We start from the raw sequence: 23,826 nt of genomic DNA, 5'->3' as shown, positions 1-23,826 counted from the left end.
AGGGGCTGATTGTTATTTGCGTCTGCAATGAAAAGATTTATGTTATATATTAATTTTTTAGGGCAAAAACATCCTGAGATTTGAATACGACTCAACGAAATATTCGGCTCTCTGAGCCACCGAGCGACAACTACTTTGTCTCAAGATGAGACATAAATATTAGTTAATTGGTGCATAAACTAGTCTAGTCTCTTATCTTTCGCTTTTTTCCTTATATCTTTCTTATTAACCTTTTTCTGTCATTTGCAAATGAACTATTTTTTCCTTTTTGACAATCGGTGTATTGTCGTTCAATTTCGTGTATTATACACAAATTTGTGTATTATAAATATGTCAACTCTGTTTTTTTTAGCATTAATAAAAAAGGTTGAAAGAACGAATGAATGTTATATTTAGTTTTTCATAAAAGTTTTTATGAAAAAATCGGTTTTAAAGTAAAGCGTCAAAAAACGTTGTCTCCTGGGAAACAGATATAAACACAGATATCTGCCAGTATATGATTTCTACAAACATGCAACAGAGCAACTAAACAGTGTTAAAATCATTAATGTCTATTAAAGTTTTTCAGTGGCATTATTCAGACCGACGCTGTGATAGACGGAAATGTCACGTGATACCTGTTACTTTTCTCATCGCTGTTCTTGATTGACCAATCACAGTCGTTCTTCGTTGCAGCATAAGTCAGTTTTGTGTTGTCATTCTATTGAGATTGTAGGGGCTGATTTCTTTTTGCGTCTTAGTTTTTACATACATGTAACAGAACTGAAATAGTGTAAAAATATCGCTTTAACACAAGGGCAAAATAAAGCTCGTACTCTATTCAGTTGGAAGTGCGGCAGCAGATCAAACTCTCATTGGGCCTCCAGTTGTTCATCTGATCTCTCCTCCGCCATTTTTACTGCACTATACTGCAGGAAACACACGCTAAAACAGCCGCTCAGCTCTGAGCTCTCACACCACACACACACATGATCCAGATCCCCGATCCCGCGGCTTTAGCGATGGTCTGCTGACAGATTCGGCTGGATTTGGACTGATCCTGCGCTCGTTCAGGTAAGGCTTCAATAAGGCACGCGCTCATTGGCCGCAGTCAGTCAGTATCAGCACTCAACAACAACCGACATCACACACACACGGGAGGGAATAAAACACACTCTGACATGTCTGCACACACTCTTTGAGAATTTTAGCCGTGGTTTTATGCAAATAATTCGCAGTTAAAATCAGATATATGTATATATTTGTATATCAAGCTGTTGAATAGTGTCACGTGATACGTTTTTGTTGTTTACCTGCATCTGTTCCAGCTGTGTGTGTAACTAATGCTAACAAAACAGTGCCAACAAGTACCATGGCAGCATTTTTGTATATGTACCATACACTGTAAAAAGTAACATGCTCTATCTATTCAATAAAATTGTAGCAACAGATTACAAGCAATATTATTAATAAAATTCAGCATATAAAAATTTTATTTAGAATTAATCAAATAAATTCCTTAAGTCAACCATTTAAAATGTGTAAAATTAGCAAACACCATTACAAAAACCCACAAACTGACATAAAAAGCAAAGAGTCAAACTGCCCAACTAAATGAAATACTGATAATCATAATGGTGATGAAACATTTTCAATAAAATCAACATCAACAACTAAACCTGTTAATTCTTGTGTTTCTCTTTGCTTCAGTGATTTTGCTTGTTATCATCAGCTATCTTCAATGTTCACAATAAAAAATAAAGAGTTCTTAATTCATCTGTGACGTCTGTCTGTTATTCAGATATTTTTGTTTAAGTTTTACTTGTTTTAAATGGTTGGTAATAATATTGCTTGTAATCTGTTGCCAAAATTTTATGGAGTAGATATAGCGTATTACTTTTTACAGTGTAGTAACACTATAGCATTCTCATAAGTACGTTAGTATCGTAAGTAATGTCAGGAAACCGGTTAAGAGCACGTACACATGGATATTTAATGAAAAAGAAAAGTAAAGAAAATACATTTTGAGAGAAAGAAAAAGACCAATAAAAAAATATTTATTTAGATTCTGTCTATTTATTTATAGGCATGCATGGCATTGTTTTTGATGTAAATTAAACGCGTTTCCAGTAAAAAAAAAAAAAAAAATCCCATTTATTCCCATTATCGTCTCACACTGATTATTAAAGTTCATTATACACCTTCAATTGCATAATTCATATTAATTAATTATTTGCACATTTTATAATTAATTAATTTATTACTCACCCTCATGCCGTTCCACACCCGTAAGACCTTCGTTCATCTTCAGGACACAAATTGAGATATTTTTGTTGAAATTTGATGGCTCAGTGAAGCTTCCATAGCCATCAATGACATTTCCATTTCCATCCATAAAGGTACTAAAAACATATTTAAATCATTTCATGTGAGTACAGTGGTTCAATATTAATATTATAAAGCGACGAGAATATTTTTGGTGGCAAAAAACAACAAAATAACAACTTATTTAGTGATGGCCAATTTCAAAACACTGCTTCAGGAAGCTTCGGAGCGTTGAACTGATTTCCATGAACTCACATGAACCAATTTAAATATGTTTTTAGTACATTAATGGATGTTGAGAGAGGAAATGTCATTGCTGGCTATGCAGGCCTCACTGAGCCATCAGACTTCAACTAAAATATCTAAATTTGTGTTCTGAAGATTAACGAAGGTCTTAAGGGTGTGGAACGGCATGAGGGTGAGTAATAAATGACAGAATTTTCATTTTTGGGTGAACTAACCCTTGAAGGTAGTGACCTATTTTTATTTTAAAACGAGTGAAAGTGCAGATAAATAATTTTCCATATATAATACATACATTTATATTATACCACATTTTAAATTCAACATCATTAACATCGAAAAATACTACATTTTTTCTATGAGTTGCATTTCAATGTTTATATTCTTTTTAACAAAAAAAAAATAAAAAAATAAAGTCACTCCAAAATATTAAATACAAACATAAAATAAATGGACAATGGTCATTTCTTTTTCTTTACAAAAACCAGTTCAAGTCAAAGCCTTGCAATCACCAGTTTTACAGGATAAATCTGGTGAACAACAGTCTTAAAATATACCTAATTTTATTAGTGATACAAAAAATTACTTTAAAAGGTTTGAATTTAAAGGTCTCTTCCCAGTTTACATCTTTCTTTCACTCTCATTCCCTATTCTATTAGAGATGGAGGCCATTTATGGAGAGATGGAGGTGGAGAGCTGCTACACGCTTCTGGAACTTCCTTCACCCAAGAAGAAACGCAAGAGCAAAAGCAGCATGGAGAACTCAGACAAACCCAAGAAGCCCAGGTAGACCTTCATGGAGAAACCTGAACACACAAGCAGGTTCCCACCAAACCGTCAACCCTCCACTGTATGTCTGTAGTTGTTTGAGCTGCACTGACGGCCTGTCTGCTGTCACAGGTCAGCGTATCTGCTGTACTACTTTGATGTGCATCAGAGCGTTCAGCAGGAGCATCCGGATCTGCCCCAGTCTGAGATCAACAAATGCATCAGCGACAGCTGGAAGAGGCTGAACGTGGCGGATCGAGGTTATTACCTGGAGAGAGCGCGCATGGAGAAAGACGGCGTCGACCCTGTAAGTCTGTTACTGTGAGAAGACCAATGCAAATGAATTTCAAGTTAGGGAGATGGAAGTTAACTGAATAAATAAATATGGTTAGTTCCATGACAGTTATGCATAAATCTTGCTAATCTGACTTTAAAATCAGAATGAAACAGAAGTTGCATTCGTCTTTTCTTCCCTATTATGATGTATGAAAACGGCTTCTTGGTCAAGAATAAATGTTTGGCGAGACATTTTGTCAATTCTTCTGGTAATAAGAAGAGATTCCTATTTTAAGTAAAAATTTAAATACTTTTCCTATTTAAAGAATATATTGAAAATTAGGCCTATTTTTGCAGTTTAATTAGATTAGACTTTATTGTCATTGTGGCACTGGGCATATAGTATATATATATATATATATATATATATATATATATATATATAATATATCTATATCTATATGATATATATAGATATATATATATATAGATAGATAATATATAATATATAGATATATAGATAATATAAATCTATAATAAATGTTTTGAGTGTATTTTATATATATATATATATATATATATATATATGTATATAATGTATATAATGTATATGTATATATATGTATATATATATATATATATATATATATATAATATATGTGTGTATGTTTAATTTTTTTATTTTTAGATTTAAAATAAATGTTTCAAGTGTGTGAATATCTAAATATATATTTAATTTATATTTAAATACATTCCTTATTTTTAAAATATAAATATTGAAAATTAGGCCATTTTTTTTAAATTAGTTAGATTAGACTTTATTGTCATATATATTAATTGTGTGTGTGTGTGTTTGTGTATGACCGTAAATTTGACATTTCTTTTTACAGAGCAGCCAATCAGCAGCTGCGTCCTCTCAGGACGTCCCAGGTTTCCGCAAGATCCTCCCAAGGGCGAATTATGTGCTCCTACCCAAGACTTCTGCGGGAGGGGAGCGGGCCGAAGGTGAATGCGAGATGGATGCTCTCGCGGACGGGGCCGTGGATGGAGCCCCTCGGGTCTCCGCTCAGGAGCCTCTCGTGTCCCCCATGACTCTGGGCAGTGAGGTGGAGCTCTCGGAACAGTGCATCGCCATTGAGGCCCTTAGTGAGGACACGGCCGCGTCCCAGAATTCCAGTGTCAGTGACAGACTGATGAGTCTTGGACAGGACTGTCACAAAGCTGCTACTCTGCTTATGAAGAGGGAGGAGTCTCAAGTGTCTTATGGTGACGTTGGCATAGCGATAGAGAATGGAATGGAAGGCGGGGCTTTGATGCCTCAGATCAAGGCAGATGCCACCCATCTAGTTGCCATAATACCCAATCAGGTGAGCTGTCAATCGTTACCGCAAAATTCACATTAAAGCACACGAATGGAGCATGATTAATTAAACAAATGAATGTACAGCTTTAGTTCCCTTTCAGTCGGTCACGTTCGACGTACGTCAGTAGTGACCGACGAATTGGGATATCGCTAGAGAGCCCCTATCAGCTTCGAGAGAACTAAAACAAGCCAATGGAATTGGCGTGCGATATTTGCATAATGCGCACCTCCCCTAACAGGTGGATATAAAAAGGGGGGCAGATGCAATCGCACTCTGTCTTTCGCTTCGGAGCCTACCTGGTGTCCTGCGGCTGTTTGAACTTCAAGCCTCTGAAGAAGTTTCGGCGCTTGTGTTGGTGTGACGATGCCTGCAGCGAGGTCGCGAGTTGGAGTGAGCCGGGTGGAAACATCTACTGTTTTCCCAGCGTTCCGCTGTAATTCCACTGGTTGGTCTGCGATTTGGTCTGGTTCCTCCTGTGTTTTTCTAAACACGTCGTGACGCTCCCTGTGTGTCTCGACACAAAAGAGCTGAAGTTTCCCCTTCTAAAAGAGCTTCACAGACAGACACTGCGTCTTTTTCAAGATGTCATTCTGTCTGTGCGTTTCTGGAGGCGGTCGTTTCCTATCCTCTCTGACGGCCACGATCACTTTCTCTCATGTCTGCTTAGCGTGCTGAGACTGTGTTTGTGGGTGGTCATATTTTCTTATGGAAATATGTCCACGTCGGCGCGTTGTTTGCTCGCCTTTCTCGTAAGGGCTTGAGCGCTCAGCGCGCCGTGTGCCGTCGAATTGCCGGCTGACAGCGCGCGTAGCCACGGCAACCCTGCGCGCTGTCTGGCGCTCTAGATGCACGGTCGAGACTCGGTGGAGTCCCCTCACTTATTCCCCGATCTAGTTATTTTTCTGAATCAGAAAAGTGCTACTTTGGTTAATAAGCCTGGGTGACCAGAGGATCACAGTGGGGCAATACCCGCCGAGTCATTCTCCGTGGGCCCCCCACTCCTCTAGTGCATCGCAAACATGTTGTGACTATGTTCGTGGGTGGATCATGTTTAGATACATGGCCACGTCGGTGCCCAGGGTGCCGTGTGTCGTCCAGTTGGGCGGCCACGTTCACTGTCCAACATGGCTGGTAGCTTCTGCATGTGTTGCTGGTCCTCCTTAAAATAAATATGGAGGACCTAACATCTTAGTCAGGGCTCCAGCAGAGGATCAGATGTCGACTGCTACATTGGAGAGAGTATTGTTGGGCTCTGAACATGAAGATGAGGCTGAGCGTCCCACGGTTGTGGCGTGCTCATGCCGAATCGGATTCAGACTTGGCAACCATGCTTTCCCGGGTCTCTGGGATGTCGTGCGACGCGTACTCGCCTTGCCCCGCCCCCTGGCTTAGCCCGGATGTGCATGAAAAAACTTGGCAGTTTGTGGCCTTTTTTGGCGTTAATATGGAACGCCAAGAGGGTCATAATCTGCACTACAAGTTTTTTTCTCTCTCACTACCCCCTAGGGTGGGGTGGCAGTGCTACGGGCACACCACCTCTGCCCTGCATGAGTCTTGGCCCCTGGCAAGTCTGCAGTAGGTCAAAGCACTCATTGCATGTGGGTAGTTCTGAGTCGGGGTTGAGCTACGCAGGATGCAAATCAAAGCGCAGGCCCCTGGCCAGACAATGTCCACCATGGTGGTCCAGAAACACCCCTGGCGAGTCTTGCTGGGATGTGCCGTCGTCAAAGTGTGCTTTCTCGATGCGCTCATCTCACAAACTGGCCTTGAACCCAGCCCGCTCAACCCGCAGTCACCTGACTAGCGGGAGACGGTCCTGGAGATATGGCGACCTGGAGTTGACGTAAACGGTTCTTTCTCCCCGGAGGAGGGCCGGGTGGAGAATTGGTCTGTTCCGCCGCTGGCTCTCCGGAGTCCAGCGGTACCCACTAAGAACTGTTTTCCGATCCTCTACGTCCCAAGAGTGTGGCTGGCGATGTGCAGCGCCCCGCGTTGCTACTCCCAGCCCCCTCTCACCTCGCCAGCAGGTGTCAGTGTGTTGGTGCAGGCTGCGCCCCGTGTGCCGTCTCCCATACGCACTGCTACCTCGCAGAGTCTGATCACACTCTGGGCCGCTACCACGCCGCCCGAGTCGGGTCCCCGTACTCTGGTTCGCTGCCCCACCCCCGGTACGTCTGTGGTGCGTTTGGTTCTGCTGGCTCGGTGTCTGGAGGCCTGGTTAGTGCCCCCAGCCCGTTCCGCTGGCTCATGCGTACTATCAGACTCGGCTATGCGATTCATTTCGCCCGGTGTCCTCCGGCGTCCAGGGGTGTCCACTTCACTTAGGTGTCGTTGGACATTGCACCTGTTCTCCGAGTGGAGATTGCTGTCCTCCTGGCGAGGGATACAATCGAGCCGGTCCCTCCAGCCGATTTGAAGTCAGGTTCAGCCCTACTTCATTGTACCCTAAAGGGCGGTGGGCTATGGCCAATCCTGGATCTGCGCGTCTTGAACCGGTACCTTCAGGCTGCCGTTTAAGGTGCTCATGCAGAAGCGCATTTTCGAGTGCGTCCGTCCCGGGGTTTGGTTTGCAGCATTCGACCTGAAGGATGCATACTTTCATGTCTCGATTCTGCGCTCGGGTCGAGCATGTCAGTACAAACTCCTACCCTTCGGGCTGGCCCTGTCGCTCCACGCCTTACACGGTTGCGGAGGTGGCCATTGTTCCCCTCAAGGAACAGGGCGTTCGCATTCTCGACTGCTTCGACGACTGGTTGTTCCTGGCCAGCTCACGAAGCAGTTGTGCGTACACAGGGAGATGGTTTAGCTCACCTCAGCCTGTTGGGTCTTTGGGTCAGCTGGGACAAGAGCAAACTCGCCCCCGGGCAGAGGATCTCTTTTCTCAGTCTCGAGCTAGACTCGGTCGCCTGGATTGTGCGCCTCTCTGAGGAGCGCGTCCAGTCGGTGTTGAACTGCCTGAGTTCGCTCAAGCGCAGGATGGCGGCCCCACTGAAAGACTTCAGAGGCTCCTGGGGCATGTGGCATCTGCAGCCGCGTTCGCCGCTCAGGTTACTCCATATGAGGCCGCTTCAACACCGGCTCCGCGACTGGGTCCCGAGATGGCCATGGCAGCGCAGCACGCTCAGTGTCCTCGTGACACGGAGCTGCCGCCCTACCCTCATCCGGTGGTCGGACCCTTTGTTCCTGCGGGCGGGAGTACCCCTTGGACGCTGTGGTCCACACAGATGCCTCTACCACCGGATGGGGGGCCATGTACAACGGGCATGCGGTTCGGGTCTTGGACGGGGCCTCGACTGCATTGGCATATCAATTGCCTCAAATTGCTAGCGGTATGTCTTGCACTGGGCCGCTTCAAGGAGCTGCTGTCAGACAAGCACGTACTGGTCCGCTCGGACAAGCACGGCGGCCGTTGCGTACATCAACCATCAGGCTGGTCTACGCTCCCGTCGCATATCGCAACTCGCCTGCCATCTCTTGCTATGGAGTCAGAAGCATCTGAGGTCGCTTCAGGCCACTCATGTCCCAGGTGTGCTTAACCGTGCAGCCTACGAGCTCTTACGGCAGCCTCCACTTGCGGGCAAGTGGCGGCTCCATCCCCAGGCGGTCCAGCTGATCTGGCACTACTTCGGCGAGGCCCAGGTAGTCCTGTTGCCTCCCCAGGAACTGCCCTCGGCCAGTGGTTTTCCCTGACCGGCGAGTCGCTCGGCACGGATACCCTGGCACTCAGCTGGCCCCGGGGCCTACGCAATATGCGTTTTCCCCCAGTGAGCCTTCTCGCACAGCTCCTGTGCTAGGTCAGGGAGGATGAGGAGCAGGTCTTGTTAGTGGCTCCATATTGGTCACTCGGACCCGGGTTTCGGACCTAATGCTCCTCACGACAGCCCCTCCTTGGCCGATTCCTCTGAGGAAGGACCTCCTGACTCAGAGATGGGGCTTCCTATGGCACCCGCGTCCCGACCTGTGGAACCTCCACGTGTGGTCCCTGGACGGGATGCGGAGGTTCTGGGTGATCTCCCGCAGGCGGTCGTAGACACCATCACTTCCGCTAGAGCTCCTTCACGAGGAGCCTCTATGCGTTGAAGTCGAACCTATTCGTTGAATGGTGCTCATCTCGCAAGACGAGAGGACCCCCGATCATGCTCGGTCAGATCTGTGCTTTCCTTCCTGCAAGAGGGCTTGGAGCGAAGGCTGTCTCCCTCCACCCTCAAGGTGTATGTTGCCGCTTCGCTGCACATCTCCATGCAGTTGATGGCAAGCCCTGGGGAAACACGGTCTGATCATCAGGTTCCTGAGGGGGGCGAGGGGACTGATTCCTCCTTGCCCACCCTCCTTACCCTCTAGGGATCTCACCTTAGTTCTTAGCTAACTTTGGCGTCATCCCTTGAGCCTTTGCAATTAATCGAGTTAAAAGTACTGTCTCTTAGACCGTCCTCCTGGTTGCATTGGCCTCATGTTAAGAGGGTAGGGGACCTGCACGCATTTTCGGTCGACGAATCGTGCCTGGAATTTGGGCCTGGGGATTCTCACGTCTTCCTGAGACCCCGGCCTGGATATGTGCCCAAGGTTCCTACCACTCCCTTCTGAGATCAGGTAGTGAACCTGCAAGCGCTGCTTTCGGAGGAGGCAGACCCAGCCCTAGCTTCGCTCTTTCCAGTTCGCGCCCTGCGTGTTTACGTGGATAGAACTTGAAGCTTAGGACCTCAGATCAGCTCTTTGTCTGTTACGGAGACCAGCAGAAGGGAAAGGCTGTCTCCAAGCAGAGGATGGCCCACTGGTTAGTGGATGCCATCGCCCTGGCTTATGTTCCCAGGGCGTGCCTTGCCCGTTCGGGTTGAGAGCCCACTCCACCTGAGTGGCCTCTTCCTGGGCGCTGGCTCATGGCGCCTCGCTGACAGATTGTAGAGCTGTGGGCTGGGCGACACCCAACACGTTTGCTAGGGTTTTTAGCTTACGTGTAAGCTGGTTCTTCCCGTGTACTCGCTTCCATCAGCCGGTAGACGCGTTGAACCTGTGCTCGTGTCGGCTTGCAATGCCACTCCCGCCCCCTGGGCAGGATATGTGCATCTGTTGACTCCAGTCGTGTTCCCCGTTCGGTGAACCCTGTCGAGTTCCTCCACCTTCGGCTCGGGCATTGCGGAGTGTCTGATGCCAGACCAACATCCATCTTCGATGTTGTCTGTTGGTTGGGTTCCATATGTTGCAATCCCTCTACGTGAGTGATTCCATATGTGTATTGTCCACGGTTACTCCCTACGGTGAGCCCGTGTCTTTCCCTTAGCAGAGCTTCTGCTTTCTCCTGTCAGATGAGTCTCCCCCTACTCAGGTGGAGCCATCCCAGGGACTCATATGCGTTCTGCCCTGCGGGCCAGTCCATATGTTTTCCATGTAAATTCCTTCCCCTCTGGGTAGGTAGTGGTTCCGCAGCGTTCCTTACGGGTTCGCTTCCCCAGTGTAGTCTAGTTTACTTAGTGGGTATATCGGAACAGCAGTAGACTTCCCGGCGTAAGCTCGCCCCCTTCTCCGTCCCCTTGGTGCGACGGGCGGCTAGAGCCTGCGCTGGGCACTGGAAGGGGTTTCGTAACTGTGGCGTTTTAGTTGGGATCCCAATTCGTCGGTCACTACTGACGTACGTCGAACGTGACCGACTGAAAGGGAACGTCTCGGTTACGTATGTAACCCTCGTTCCCTGAAGGAGGGAACGGAGACGTACGTCCCGTCGCCACAGTTTCTGTACCCTCGCTGCAGTGCAGACACCGGTTGTCTCCTCAGCAAAAAACAGAGTGCGATTGCATCTGCCCCCCTTTTTATATCCACCTGTTAGGGGAGGTGCGCATTATGCAAATATCGCACGCCAATTCCATTGGCTTGTTTTAGTTCTCTCGAAGCTGATAGGGGCTCTCTAGCGATATCCCAATTCGTCGGTCACTACTGACGTACGTCTCCGTTCCCTCCTTCAGGGAACGAGGGTTACATACGTAACCGAGACGTTTTTTATTGTTTCGAAATTATTCATTTGTGTTTTTCAGGGCCTCGAAAATAAAGTGATCAACACGGCCAGCCCAATAATGATGTTTCCGGTAATGAGCACTGTGAAACCAGAACCCAAACCCTCCTTTAAACTGGTCAGTAAATCATCTGCTGATATGGGATGTTTCCATAAGAATACAGATTTCCGTGTTTTCTAACCTGAGAAGTAACATGTGGGGGAAAAATGCTGCTTTTTCAAATACATTTAAACAACATTTATTTCATGCATTGATTAGTTGCTTCCAGTATGTGTTTCCATGTGAAAACTTCTCCACACAAACCTCATCTCTGCATCTGCTCTGAGTTTGGGTGGCCTATGTGTATTTGAAAATGCACCATGTGCCAAATTTATAATGAAAATCATTTTATAATTCTGTTGTCAAGAAAAGAGACGCTTTAAGTTCTCCCTCATGGTTTTCTACAAAATAAAAGCTGCATGGTTTAATATATGGACAGACATCAATCTTAGTATTGTAATGTTATTGTTGTACGCTAAATGTATTATTATAATAATAAAAAAATTGTTGTTATTATTATTATTAAATAATATTTTTATGTTATAGTAATAGTATTAATATTATAGTAATATATTTCTTTATTAATTCAATTTTTATTGTAATTTTAATTATAATTTATAATTTTAATTATAATCTAAATGACAATAAAACAAAAACAATATTTTAATAATAATTTAAAAAAATATTATTATTAAATACTATTTTAAATAATGTTAGTTTATATTTTTAGTAATTTTCGTATTTTTAATATTTAGTATTTTTAGGAATATTATTAATGTTATAGTAAAATATTTCTTTATTGATTTAATTTTTAGAATTTAAGTGATAAAAATAAAAAAAATATTTTTAATAAAATTAAAATTATTATTATTATTATTATTACATACTCATTTTTTTTTTATCTTGCAATAATAGTATTAATCCAGAAGTATTATATTTCTTCATTGATTTATTTTTTTATTGTGATTATGAATTATAATTTAAATGATAATAAAACAAAAACAATATTTTAATAATAATAATTACAATATTATACAATAAAATTATTATTAATTCTAAATACTCATTCTTTATCTTGCAATTATCTTTACTGATTTAATTTTTATAATTTAAATGTTAATAAAACAACAATATTCTATTATATAGACACTTTGAATGGAGAAAATTGTCCTTAGCTGATCACATTACTGCATCTACAAAAACAATAAGTAATACAATATTTTTACAGAACATGTGCACTTCCATATGGTCTGTGATCAGTGATTTGCTTCTGCGGTTATAAACACATCAGAAGTGAGACTTCAGCTTATTGGCGTCAAGAACTGCTGATTTAGACCAACCTCAGTTTTGGTGTTTGTTGACCAGGGGTGCGTTTCCTGTCATTACCAATAGAGTTCAATGGGACGTAAGACCATAGGTGACTAACGACACTTTCAGGAAACGCACCCCAGAACGGTGAAAAAAAAAAAAAAAATGTGTGTAGTTTTTTTTAAAACTACAAACTTTGTAGTTGTGTTGTGTTGTGATTTCAGCCCATCAAATACACACGGAGAGGATGGGGCAGCTGCACCACACCCGGGTGTGTGTTTTCGTACGTCACCCGTCACAAACCGCCCCAGTGCCCAGACTGCGGCCAACATCTCGGCGGGAAGTGGGTGGCAACAGTAAGTCCTCAAACCTGTGCTACTGTCATGCTGTTACTCAAATTCAATCAGTCATATCCGAAACTCATTAAAATGAATTCATACTGTAGATCATTAAATTAAAGCATACAGTGAAAAATCTGGTGCTTCTCAGTAATGAAAGAACCATCTTTCCATGTATTTTCTACTTCATGAAATCATGTACTGTTGACTTGTCTTGTTGAGATTTTTTTACAATGACTTTTTCAGAGAAAATAAGACAGAAAAATACACTACTGTTCAAAACTGCGTCCAATTCTCAATATTAAATAGTTATTAACTTATTAACATGCATATAACTAGACATTATTGGCTGTTTATTAGTACTTATAAAGCAAATTTTAATGCCTTATTCTGCATGACAATATTCTACATCCCATAATCCTACCCAATATCTAAACTTAACAACTACCGTACTAACTATTAATAAGCAGTAATTAGGAGTTTATTGAGACAAAAGTCATAGTTAATAGTGAGAACTGGACCCTAAACTAAAGTGTGACTGAAATAATATATATGTAAATTAAAATAAAAAAAGTGAAATATGAAACTTCCTGAACTGAAATATGTACTGGAAAATAGGTAAATATACAACAAATTGTATTTCCCACTTTTACAGGCTAAGAGAAGCTCAGTTAAAAGCACCCCATCTTCAGGAAAACAGTGTGACGACTCCAAACCTCCAGATCCTCCGACAGACTCTGAGACGTCCAGAGACACAGAACAGACACAAGACCAGACGAACGCTTCCGTTATTACTCAGAAAACCTCTTCAGATAAAGCTCAGGATGGCGGGACCGCTGCTGCCCGCAGGGGGGGGCGTAGAAAGAGAGAGCAGATGAATGCAGTGTCAGTTCAACAAACACTTGATGGCGCCATTGTCAACAGATCTGATGGAGCACAGAGCGCTGAATGCACCGCAGTCCTGTAAGACACTCAAGTGCACACTACTCACACGTTTACTGTGGAACACCTGGATGACCTTCTGTATTCAACTAAATCTGCAGTTTACAACATTATATACTTTTATAGTATTTATTAATATTTTGTGTTTTATACTTTTTGTTTTCATTTGACTTTTAGTAATTTTATTGTGCTTTTGCCATTTCTGTTTTTAAAGTTTCTATTTAGCTTTAATTTATTCTATTTTTTAATTATTCTATTTAGCTTTAATTTATTTAAATTGATTTAGTTCAGTTTTTAATCATTTCAGTACGTAAATGTAAAATTATTTATTTCATAATAATAATTTATTTTGTTTACATTTTTCATCTAATATTTATTTAAATTTGTATATTTCTATTTTCAATTACAGAAAACATTTTTTTTTTTGTTTTCATTATAAATAATATTAACAACACTTATATCGAGTGTGACATATGAACATTACCATTTCTTTCTTGACTCATTATTTAACATATTATTTAAAATAATTAACACAGTTTTAACACAAAAATTGGATTAAAAATTCAAAATAACTATTAATTCCTCATGATAACCGGACAACACTTGCTAAATTGAACATGCAATATATTGAGATGATTTGACTACAGTGTAGCGTATTACTGGATGAAATACAGTGCTCAGCGTAAATGAGTACACCCCCTTTAAACATTTTAAACTATCTCAAAGAACACAAAAACAATTTCCAAAATGTTACGTTTAATATAACATCTGTTTAACTTAGAACATGAAAGGAAGGTTAATAATATAACAGATTACACATTTTTCAGTGTTACTCAAATTAGGTTGATGCAAAAATGAGTACACCCCACAACAATCTACCACATCTAGTACTTTGTATGGCCTCCATGATTTTTAATGACAGCACCAAGTCTTCTAGGCATAGAATGAACAAGTTTTGCAACATCTGTCTTTTTCCATTCTTCAAGAATGCCTGGGCTTTAGGAGAGGCTTCTTTCGTGGACGGCACCCACGCACGCCATTCCTCTGCAGTGTACGCCGTATTGTGTCACGGGAAATAGTCACCTCAGTTTGGCTTTCTACTTCTTTAGATAACTGCGGTGAACTTACATGCCAATTTTCTTCAACCCTTCTCATCAGAAGATGCTCCTGTCGAGGTGTTCACTTCCGTGGACGACCTGGACGTCTCTGTGAGATGGTTGCAGTTCCAAATTTTTTAAATTTTTGTATCACTTTTGCTACAGTATTCTGACTGATAAGTAAAGCTTTGTTGATCTTCATCTTTCTGGTGTAAAGAAAATATTTTCTTTCTCAGGTCTTGTGACATTTCTCTTCCATGTGGTGCCATTGCTGACAGCATGAAATGGGAAGGGGTTTTAACACCCTTTTATAATCAGCTCTCTACACCTGTGTAATGAATAATTAGACTCAATTAGACATTTGTAGTCTAAAATTTAACTTTTCTCCAGAGACTTTCAGTGGGGTGTACTCATTTTTGCTTCACCCTAGTTTGAGTAAAACTGAAAATTTTGTTCTAAAAAAAGTCATATTATTAACCTTACTTTCATGTTATAAGTTAAACAGACGTTATATAAAACTTAGTCTTGTCCACATTTTGGAAATTGTTTTTGTGATCATTGTTTAAAATGTTACTTTTCAAAGGGGGTGTACTCATTTACGCTGAGCACTGCATATGTCATTGCATATTGTGTACTGTTTGCATAAAATGCATAAAGTAGTGAATATTTTATTGTCTTTTCTTCCTCATTCAGCTGCGACTCTTTAATGAGTCTGTTTTGTGTCGTTTCAGAGCGTTGGGTGGTGGGCAAATTCAGGTTATCACAAGAGAGAAAAACAGCAGTATTGTACAGAAACGCCGGATACGAGCTATTCTACCAGCACCTGCCCAGAACAGTGAGTCAGCCGTTATTTAAAAACACTAATGAAACTGCAAATGAAATGCTTCTGATGCTCACATGTAGCGTGTTTCTCCATAGATGCATCTGGCCAGTCCACAGTGGTGCAGTGGATCACGGTTCCCCCTGATAAAGTCAAAACAGATGCTAGTATCATCAGAGCTGGTTAGTGAAACACCCAGGAATGATCTATTAAGATATCTGTTGGGTTTCATTCATATTATCTTCATTGTTGACTCTCTTAGTGGTAATATGTTGTGTTTCTAGTGAAACCATCACCCAGTGAACACATGACCGGTCTGAAACCCAGCACCCTCAAACAGCTGGGTCACATGATCACACCCAGCGCCTCAGATCAGGTGAGATTACTGAACCCAACACTCGGAGAGGATAATAATAATCTGAGGTTGGTGTCCGTGATACATTGTAAAAGCTGTTTAACGGTGTGATTGTAGAAGCCCATCACGGTCAGCAGTAACCAGTACATCATCACAGACAACGGCGTGAAGATCCTCTCCATGGTGCCCTTCAAGAAATCAGCTGGATCCTCCCTAGTTAGTGTTCACACTCAAGCATATAGAAAGCATACTTTTTAACAAATTTGTGTTGTGTACGGATTCAATATGTGATCAGCAAATTGTTGACTGGTGCTGTATGTGTTTGTCTGTTCTTCAGGCTCTGGGTTTGTCAACAGCGAGAGGTCGAGGTCGATGTAAGAACCCTGCGTGTGATTACGTCTATAAAAACAGACACAAACCTCAAAACTGTCCGAGCTGTGGCTGTGAGCTCGCCAACAAACCCGCCAAGAAAAGCAAACTTGTGGTTAGTTTTGACACACCCTATGAGCATAAAGTTATTTAAAGGGATAGTTCACCCAAAAATGAAAATTTGATGTTTATCTGCTTACCCCCAGGGCATCCAAGATGTAGGTGACTTTGTTTCTTCAGTAGAACACAAATGATGATTTTTAACCATTGCCGTCTGTCAGTCTTATAATGCGTGTCAATGACAACATCATCTATAAGAGTCAAAAAAACATGCACAGACAAATCCAAATTAAACCCTGCGGCTCGTGACGACACATTGATGTCCTAAGACATGAAACGAACGGTTTGTGCGAGAAACCAAACAGTATTTATATCATTTTTTACCTCTAAAACACCACTATGTTCAACTGCCTTGAGCATTTTTTTGCACATTTTTTTCTCTCTTATTGCAGTAAGAGTGGTTTCAGCTCCACACTTGATGGACTGTTGGCGTTTTGCACTGTACATAAAACATCAAACAAAAGAGCAACCAAAATCATGTTTCCCCTCACTAATGTGTCTGTGTCTATGTGTGTGTGTTTGTTGTCCAGCCGTCCGCTGAGGATGTGTCCAGTTCTGCGCTCTTGTTGGACTCGTCTCAACCTCTGAGCGGCGCTCAGAAAGAGCAGCAGCGTCACTCCACCGTCAGTCTGCTGCGCTCGTGTCTGCAGTTCCCAGAGAGCGAGAGCGAACTACAGGACATCTTCAGCCTCATACAAGAGCTCAACAGCCAAGAGAAAGACACGGAGGAGAACAACGGGTGGCCCAGCTTCTACGAGTCGGCAGCCACACACTGCAGTCTGTGTCAGTACCCGCTGTTTAAAGGAGACCAGAGGTGAGGGGAACCTGACCGGATGGGGAATGGATGTTATCAGAGGGAGATTTACATGTTTTGTTGTTTTGTGTTGTTTAGTTCAGTTGCGGGTTTGGAGGAATGCTGGTTGTTGACGGATCTTTTGATTCGTCCCGTCACTCTGCAGCTGAAAGTCTGTACGAATCTCCAGTGTCTGGCGATACACAGTTTCACTGACCTGCATCCAGGTAAACACACACACACACACATACAATGTGCTAAATATACTTTAACTAATTTTTGCAGAAATATTCTTTTTAAAACTGTTGCTCTGCCACAAAAATAGTTTTGACTTTTTTTTTTATGCATTTGTCAGACCAGACGTTTTCATGCTAAGCTTTAATCTTAAGTAGAATACAACTATGTTTATGGTAATCATCTCAGGGTTATTATAGTTAACTAAAACTAAAAATGTAAAGAAACTTTTTCATTACTTGAAAAAAAAAAAAAAAAAAAAAAATGAAATGAAATGAAATCACATGTAAAAAATAAATAAATACATAAACATTAACTGAAATTAAATCCAAAAAAAAGAAGAAAAGTAAAATATAAAAAAATAAAATAACTAAAGCTGACTAAATACTAAATAAAACTGAAATAAAAATTAATAGAATCTATATATTGACAAATATTAAAATTATTTAAATTAATAAAAATGACACAAACACACAAAAAATACTCAAACTTGGGAAAAAATTAAAAAAACTTAAAACTAAGAATTAAAAATAAAACTGAAAAAATGAAAATAACAACTAATTCCAAATAAAATAAAAAAATAATAAAAACTATTTGGACTATCAAAAATAATAAAAATGACAGAAACACAAATAACAATATAATAATAAAAAATCATGTAAATGACAAAAGCACAGCAAAATAGACATTAAAAACAAAATTAATAACTAACTAAAATGAAAAATAAAATTAATTAAACTAATTAATAAAACTAATTTAAAGTAAAATAAAAATTTATAAACTATATAGACAATTAAAAATAATAATAATAACAATTGACAGAAACACAACATTAGTAAAACTTTCACTAAAATTAAAATGAAAAAATAAATAAAATACAGACATTAAAAAACTAATAAAAATGACAAAAACAGCAACTGAAGTTAAGAATAAAATAAAAACTAATTCAAAATAAAATAAAATGTATTAAAAAACTATAAATACATAAATAAAATAACTGACTGAAATTAAAAATAAAATAAAAACTATATATATATATAATATATACTGTGTATATATATAAATATATATATATATATATATATATATATATATATATATATATATATATGTATTTGGACATATTTCAAAAACCAAAACCTAATAAAATGACAAATGCACTACTAAATGACAAAACCTTTCAAATTAACATGAAAACTGAAAATAAAAACTAATTCAAATGAAAAGCTTTAATGGTATCTTATCTTAATGATACTAAAATAACACTGTGCTGTAGTGTCTCTTGTAACACTGACAGTGCAACATGTTTAAATGCAGTTTCTGTGTGTTTGATTTTCTCAGGTGTGTTTAATGTGGGCAATAAACTGCTGGTGACGCTGGATTTGTTCTTTAAGATGCGACATCAGATCAGAGTGGGGGAAGAACCTGCACATGCTGCTCTCAGTTTAATCAAACACTCACAGACGCTGTCAGGTGCTTCATCATCATCATCATCATCATATCTCTCATATACTCAATGTGCACATGAAGTTTACCGTACCTCTTCGTGTCTCATGCAGACGGTGTGTTGAGCTCGGAGCAGGTGTCACATGTTCTGGACCTGTTCTGCAGCGGTTACTGGGCGTTTGAGTGTCTGACGGTTCGAGACTATAACGACATGATCTGTGGCGTGTGCGGCATCGCACCTAAACTGGAGATTGTGCAACGCAACACCAACAACGCTTTACTGCTCAAAAACGTGGAGGTAACAGCAATGAATAGGACACTTACAGCTGGAAATAACATTTACACAGTATATATATTAGATGAAAAACTCAAAATGAAAATTAAAAATGCATCTGATAATAAACTAGAAAAATGACAAAAGCACATAAACTGACTAAAATGAAAATATAAAATAAAAAAATAAAAGCTCATTTAAATTCTGAATAAATACTATAATATTATAGAAATAATAGTAGATCTCATGGGTCAGATCAATAAGTGTTGTTCTCTCTCTGTAGTTCACGTGGCCTGATTTCCAGGCGCCGGACGAGGTGCATGTTGATGAGTTTTGGCTGACGATGGAGAACGAGGCGCTGGAGCAGGCGGCGTTTCCCTCCAGCATTCCCCTCACGCGCTTCGACGCCTCTATCATCGCCCCGTTCATCCCTCCTCTCATGAGGAACACGGTCGCCATCAACACAGAGAAGGACAAAATCACCTCCGACACCCAACACAGAGGTACAGACACAACTGAGTGACACGTTGAACCCTCTGGTGCTCTTCTTGTTTTTTTGTTTTTTTATTTCAATGATTTATAATGATATATTCGATAATATTTTGTATTTTTAGGCATTTTATGGTACTGAATTATATTTATGCAGTAATTATTATCCATTTATTCACTTTTTTGATCATAGACCTGAATATGAAGTTTACAACTTCAACTGTGATAAATCTTAAATGCTTTGGAGCACAGGCCCAAGTTTGGTCTCTTTTTAAAGATGACATTTGGCAGATTATTGCTAAAGTAATAAAAGTGATCTTAAAAAAAGTTATAGAATTTTGCGTTTATTGTTTTGAAAATGCACAAAAATACTATTTTAAATTTTTATATGAAATATATATTCTCCAAAACATGTTTTACTCTAAAACTAGAAAATCAAGAAAATCAAAGCCATACAATTAATCAAGCTGTGTTCCAAATTTGAGGTTGATACCTCAAAAAAAAAGAGCTTTCAGTAAGATTTTGTTTGTGAGCAGTACCAAATTTTCCACTAGATGAAATGTGTTTCCAATGCGCTCACTTTTGACCGCAAACAATACAAGTGTGACTTTTTTTCAGGACAATTTAATCTTTTTGAATCATTCCCATGCTTTTGTTTTGTTCACATATCAAGTGCCAAAACCTTTACCAAGTTTTGTATCATTAATATGAAGTATAAGATTTAAAAAAAAAGTAATTTTTTTTCAGTAAAAATGCTTATTAATACTTTTTTGTAGCTCAGTTGACAGTTATTGAACTGAATTGAATCAACTGACTTAAGCTGAATAATGACACTATTGTCTTCTGTAGAGCTTCTATACAGCAGAATGTGAATTTGTCTCATATTTGATAAAGTTTGCATCATTGATTTAGCTATTTTCCTACAGGTCACTGATGATGTCCCTGAAAGCTGTGACCTGAAAGTTTATAGCTCGAATCAAGCATCTTTCTGTGTGTGTGTTTCAGGGGACCCGTCGGTTCTGGTGCGTCTGATCCACGAGGGTCGTCTGATTCCAGATCAGATGGATCTGCACAGTGAAGAGGAGCTCAGAGATGTGCTGGAGAAATGTGGGGTTCCTGCTGCAGAAGACAGTGCGAAGGTACACGGCAACACACATTTTCTTAGCTATCTAGATGGGGACATTTTCATGAACTTCTATTGCTTACATACTGAGCTAATTATAAATACTATCACCTAAGCACCTTGACAGCTCAATGAAGCGTGTAAAACGTGTACAGAATGGACTTGTTTGGTTCGACAGGACGGGCTGTTGGAGTCTGTGTCTTTGCTGTATTCACAAACCCAAAATGGACTCTGGACGGCACGTCAGCCACAGGCGCTCATGACAGCAGGCAAAATCAGTAAAGTCTGTCCTCATCAGGTACACACACTCACTATTATTTGTGATGATGCTGACTGAATTAGATTTCAGATGAGCTGATGTGAGGCTGATCTCTGGGCAGGTGGTTTGCGGCTCCAAGTATATCGTCCGTAGAGAGAGCGCTCGAGATCACCTCGACCTGCTGCTTTCCTCCCGCTTCTGGCCGCCGGTGTACGTGGCGGATTGTGCCCAGAAGGTGGCGCTCTGCACTGATGTATTATACCCTGAACTGGCCTCACAGATGTGGGGGAACAATCAGGGATGTTTCTCTGATCCTACTACAACACCACAGGTGAGAGATTTAATTGTCAAAAATCATTTATTAATGATTTATTTATAAATTATTTATATAATATATATATATATATATATATAATATATATAATACATATATATATATATATATATATATATATATATATAAAATTATGATTATTATTATCATCATAATACATATTTATTTTCATTTATTCATCGTCATTCTGCTGTGATTTCTTCATGAAACAAAAAAGCAAAAAAGAAAGTATATATATGTATACACACACACACACACACACACACACAAACATTTTTGCATCTGAAGTGTCTCAGCTGAAGGAAATAATCCATTATTTATCGTCTTTAATGTATCGGCTACATTTTTTTTATTGGACCGATAACAATAACATGGCTGTGCATCCCTGTTACATAAATTTAACAATATTTTTTTGATTATTATTATCATCAATATAATTTAATAATAATATTATCATCATAATACATTATTATTTTTATTATATTATTTTTTATATTATTTAGAAAAGTATTTGTTTCTATTGTAATAATTTATTTATCTTCGTCATTCTGAAAAAAAAGTAAAATTTTACAATAATTAGTCCATTTATTTCAGGTTTAGTTTGAATTATTATATTTATTATTATTATCGTTATTGATTTATTTATGTATCCTTATTTATAAATTTTTTTTTTTTTGAAAAACCTAACATGTTTATGAACTTCTTCCCTCTCTCAGTACGTCTCCTGCTCGGAGCTTCAGGATCAGCCGTACAGTTTAGATCTCACAGCAGCCGAGTCAAACCCTCATCTGCACCCTCTAACCAAATCCACCTCTCGCTGGATAGTGCGTCCCGACAGGCCGAACACCCCCCACGATGCCCACCATGCCATGAGCCTCTGCAAAGAGCTCGAACCCTACGCCGGCATGGTCACTGAGATGTACGACCAATCCGAGGGTGAAACTAGCAACAACGACAGTGTAGCGGTTCGGCGTAAGGCTCTAGTGTTCGAGAACGCTGCGTATTACTACCTCTATAACAGACTGCTGGACTTCATGAGCAGCAGAGACATCGTGAACCAGCAGATCACAGAAGTGCTGAGCGCGTGCCAGCCGGGCGAGGTGGTGATGATCAGGGACGCCCTCTACAAGCTGGGAGTGGCACAGATCAACTCTGACCAGCAGGAAGTGGAGGAGGAAGGAGCTGCCGGAGAACTGGAGAAACACTCAGATGGAATTGTGTTTGAGGAAGTGATGATTGACTGAATCAGGGACTGATTATCAGCAGGTTTACTCAACAAAAACAATGGAAGTGTGCCTGGAAAGATGCCGAATAGGTTTTATTTAAGAGACGTGTGGAGAGAAACTATGAGGATGTTTCGGAGCCTGAAAGGAATAATTCAAGCAAAATTAAACTCTGTCGTCATTTATTCACCATCATGATGTTGGTGTTTGATCTGTGAAGCACAAAATGGTTTTTAAAGCACTCTCATGCAGCTCTTTTTCATATTCTTATGATTTGAGAAGAACATGAATATAGCACACATTTACTGTTATGATACTAGATTATATTGATTTTAAAGGGATAGTTCACCCAAAAATGAAAATTCTGTCATCATTTGCTCACCCTCATATTGGTTCTTTCTTCTTTTGAACACAAAAGAAGATATTTTGAAGGATGTTGGGAATTACAAAGTTGACGTGCCCCATTGAAGTCCATAGTAGGTAAAAAAAAAATACTATGGAAGTGAATGGGGCCCATCAACTGTTTAATTCCTCAACATTCTTCAAAATATCTTCTTTTGTGTCCAGCGGAAGAAAGAAACTCATACAGGTCTGGAACAACATAAGGGTAAATTACAAAAATTTAAATTTTTGGGTTTACTATCCCTTTAAGATTTATGTATTTTAATTGCATATAAAATTTCAATCCATTTGGATTACAGTTTTAAAAAACTAACTGCATAATAAACTGTATAACTAATAAAATGTGATGCATATTTAACATTCATACATAAATGAAACTGCATTAGTGAATGTGATTTAAATGTATAACCATATTATAATTTATATATTTATCATCGATATATACCATTTGTTTTAATCTCATACATTGTAACAAATTAAATATTGCTACAGCTAGCCATATTTTACTTTATACTTTTTAACTGAATAAATGTAATTGTTTTTGCAATCAGCAGATTTATGTTGATTCTAAGGAATATTAATAAATGCATTTTGAGAATATCATTAAAATAAAATCCAATAGTTGCAATTAGTTAATAATAAACTATACCATGACTGTTTCATGTATGACTGACAAATATGCATCAGTTTATTAGTTTGTTAAAAACGGTTTAATCCAAAATGAATGGATATTTTATATGCAATTAAAATACATAAATCTTAAAATTACACTTTTTTTTTTTTGAGTGTATGGTGCTTTTTAAAGCCTATATAAATAACCACTCACTCTCATTGGATGGAAAAAAGCAGTGTGAACATATACATCTGTGTAAAATACAGGTTTGGAGTGGCATGAGGGTGA

The 23,826-nt window shown here is 39.7% G+C and overlaps 1 protein-coding gene across 3 annotated transcripts; it reads left to right on the top strand.

Moving 5' to 3' along the window:
• Nucleotides 1–686: 686 nt before the first annotated feature.
• hmgxb3 (HMG box domain containing 3) lies at nt 687–23,808 on the top strand. Of its 3 annotated transcripts, none has more exons than XM_067387844.1 (21): nt 687–1,053; nt 3,207–3,333; nt 3,448–3,622; nt 4,482–4,958; nt 10,982–11,077; nt 12,532–12,663; nt 13,301–13,608; nt 15,416–15,519; nt 15,603–15,686; nt 15,789–15,880; nt 15,977–16,075; nt 16,197–16,343; nt 16,879–17,162; nt 17,241–17,368; nt 18,717–18,848; nt 18,935–19,119; nt 19,379–19,598; nt 20,590–20,723; nt 20,886–20,990; nt 21,088–21,297; nt 22,017–23,808. In XM_067387844.1, exons 2-21 carry the CDS (start codon nt 3,209–3,211, stop codon nt 22,542–22,544), a joined length of 3,765 nt encoding a protein of 1,254 aa, XP_067243945.1. In that variant the 5' UTR covers nt 687–1,053; nt 3,207–3,208; the 3' UTR covers nt 22,545–23,808. The 3 variants fall into 3 exon arrangements, with proteins under 3 accessions (XP_067243945.1, XP_067243860.1, XP_067244034.1); XM_067387759.1 differs by having other exon boundaries at nt 20,886–21,005; XM_067387933.1 differs by lacking the exon at nt 687–1,053 and having other exon boundaries at nt 3,216–3,369; nt 20,886–21,005.
• The last annotated feature ends 18 nt before the right edge of the window (nt 23,809–23,826 follow it).

Source organism: Chanodichthys erythropterus, chromosome 1 (genome assembly GCF_024489055.1).
Source record: "Chanodichthys erythropterus isolate Z2021 chromosome 1, ASM2448905v1, whole genome shotgun sequence".
In the NCBI taxonomy this organism is placed as follows: Eukaryota; Metazoa; Chordata; class Actinopteri; order Cypriniformes; family Xenocyprididae; genus Chanodichthys; species Chanodichthys erythropterus.
This window is presented reverse-complemented; position numbering and strand designations above follow the sequence as displayed.

Excerpts from the sequence above, each read along its gene's own strand:
- hmgxb3 (XM_067387759.1), top strand. The coding sequence starts at position 3,209 with ATGGAGGCCATTTATGGAGAGATGGAGGTGGAGAGCTGCTACACGCTT. Across the intron at positions 12,664-13,300 it reads GCGGGAAGTGGGTGGCAACA|GCTAAGAGAAGCTCAGTTAA; the intron begins GTAAGTCCTCAA and ends CCACTTTTACAG. Across the intron at positions 16,076-16,196 it reads AATCAGCTGGATCCTCCCTA|GCTCTGGGTTTGTCAACAGC; the intron begins GTTAGTGTTCAC and ends TCTGTTCTTCAG.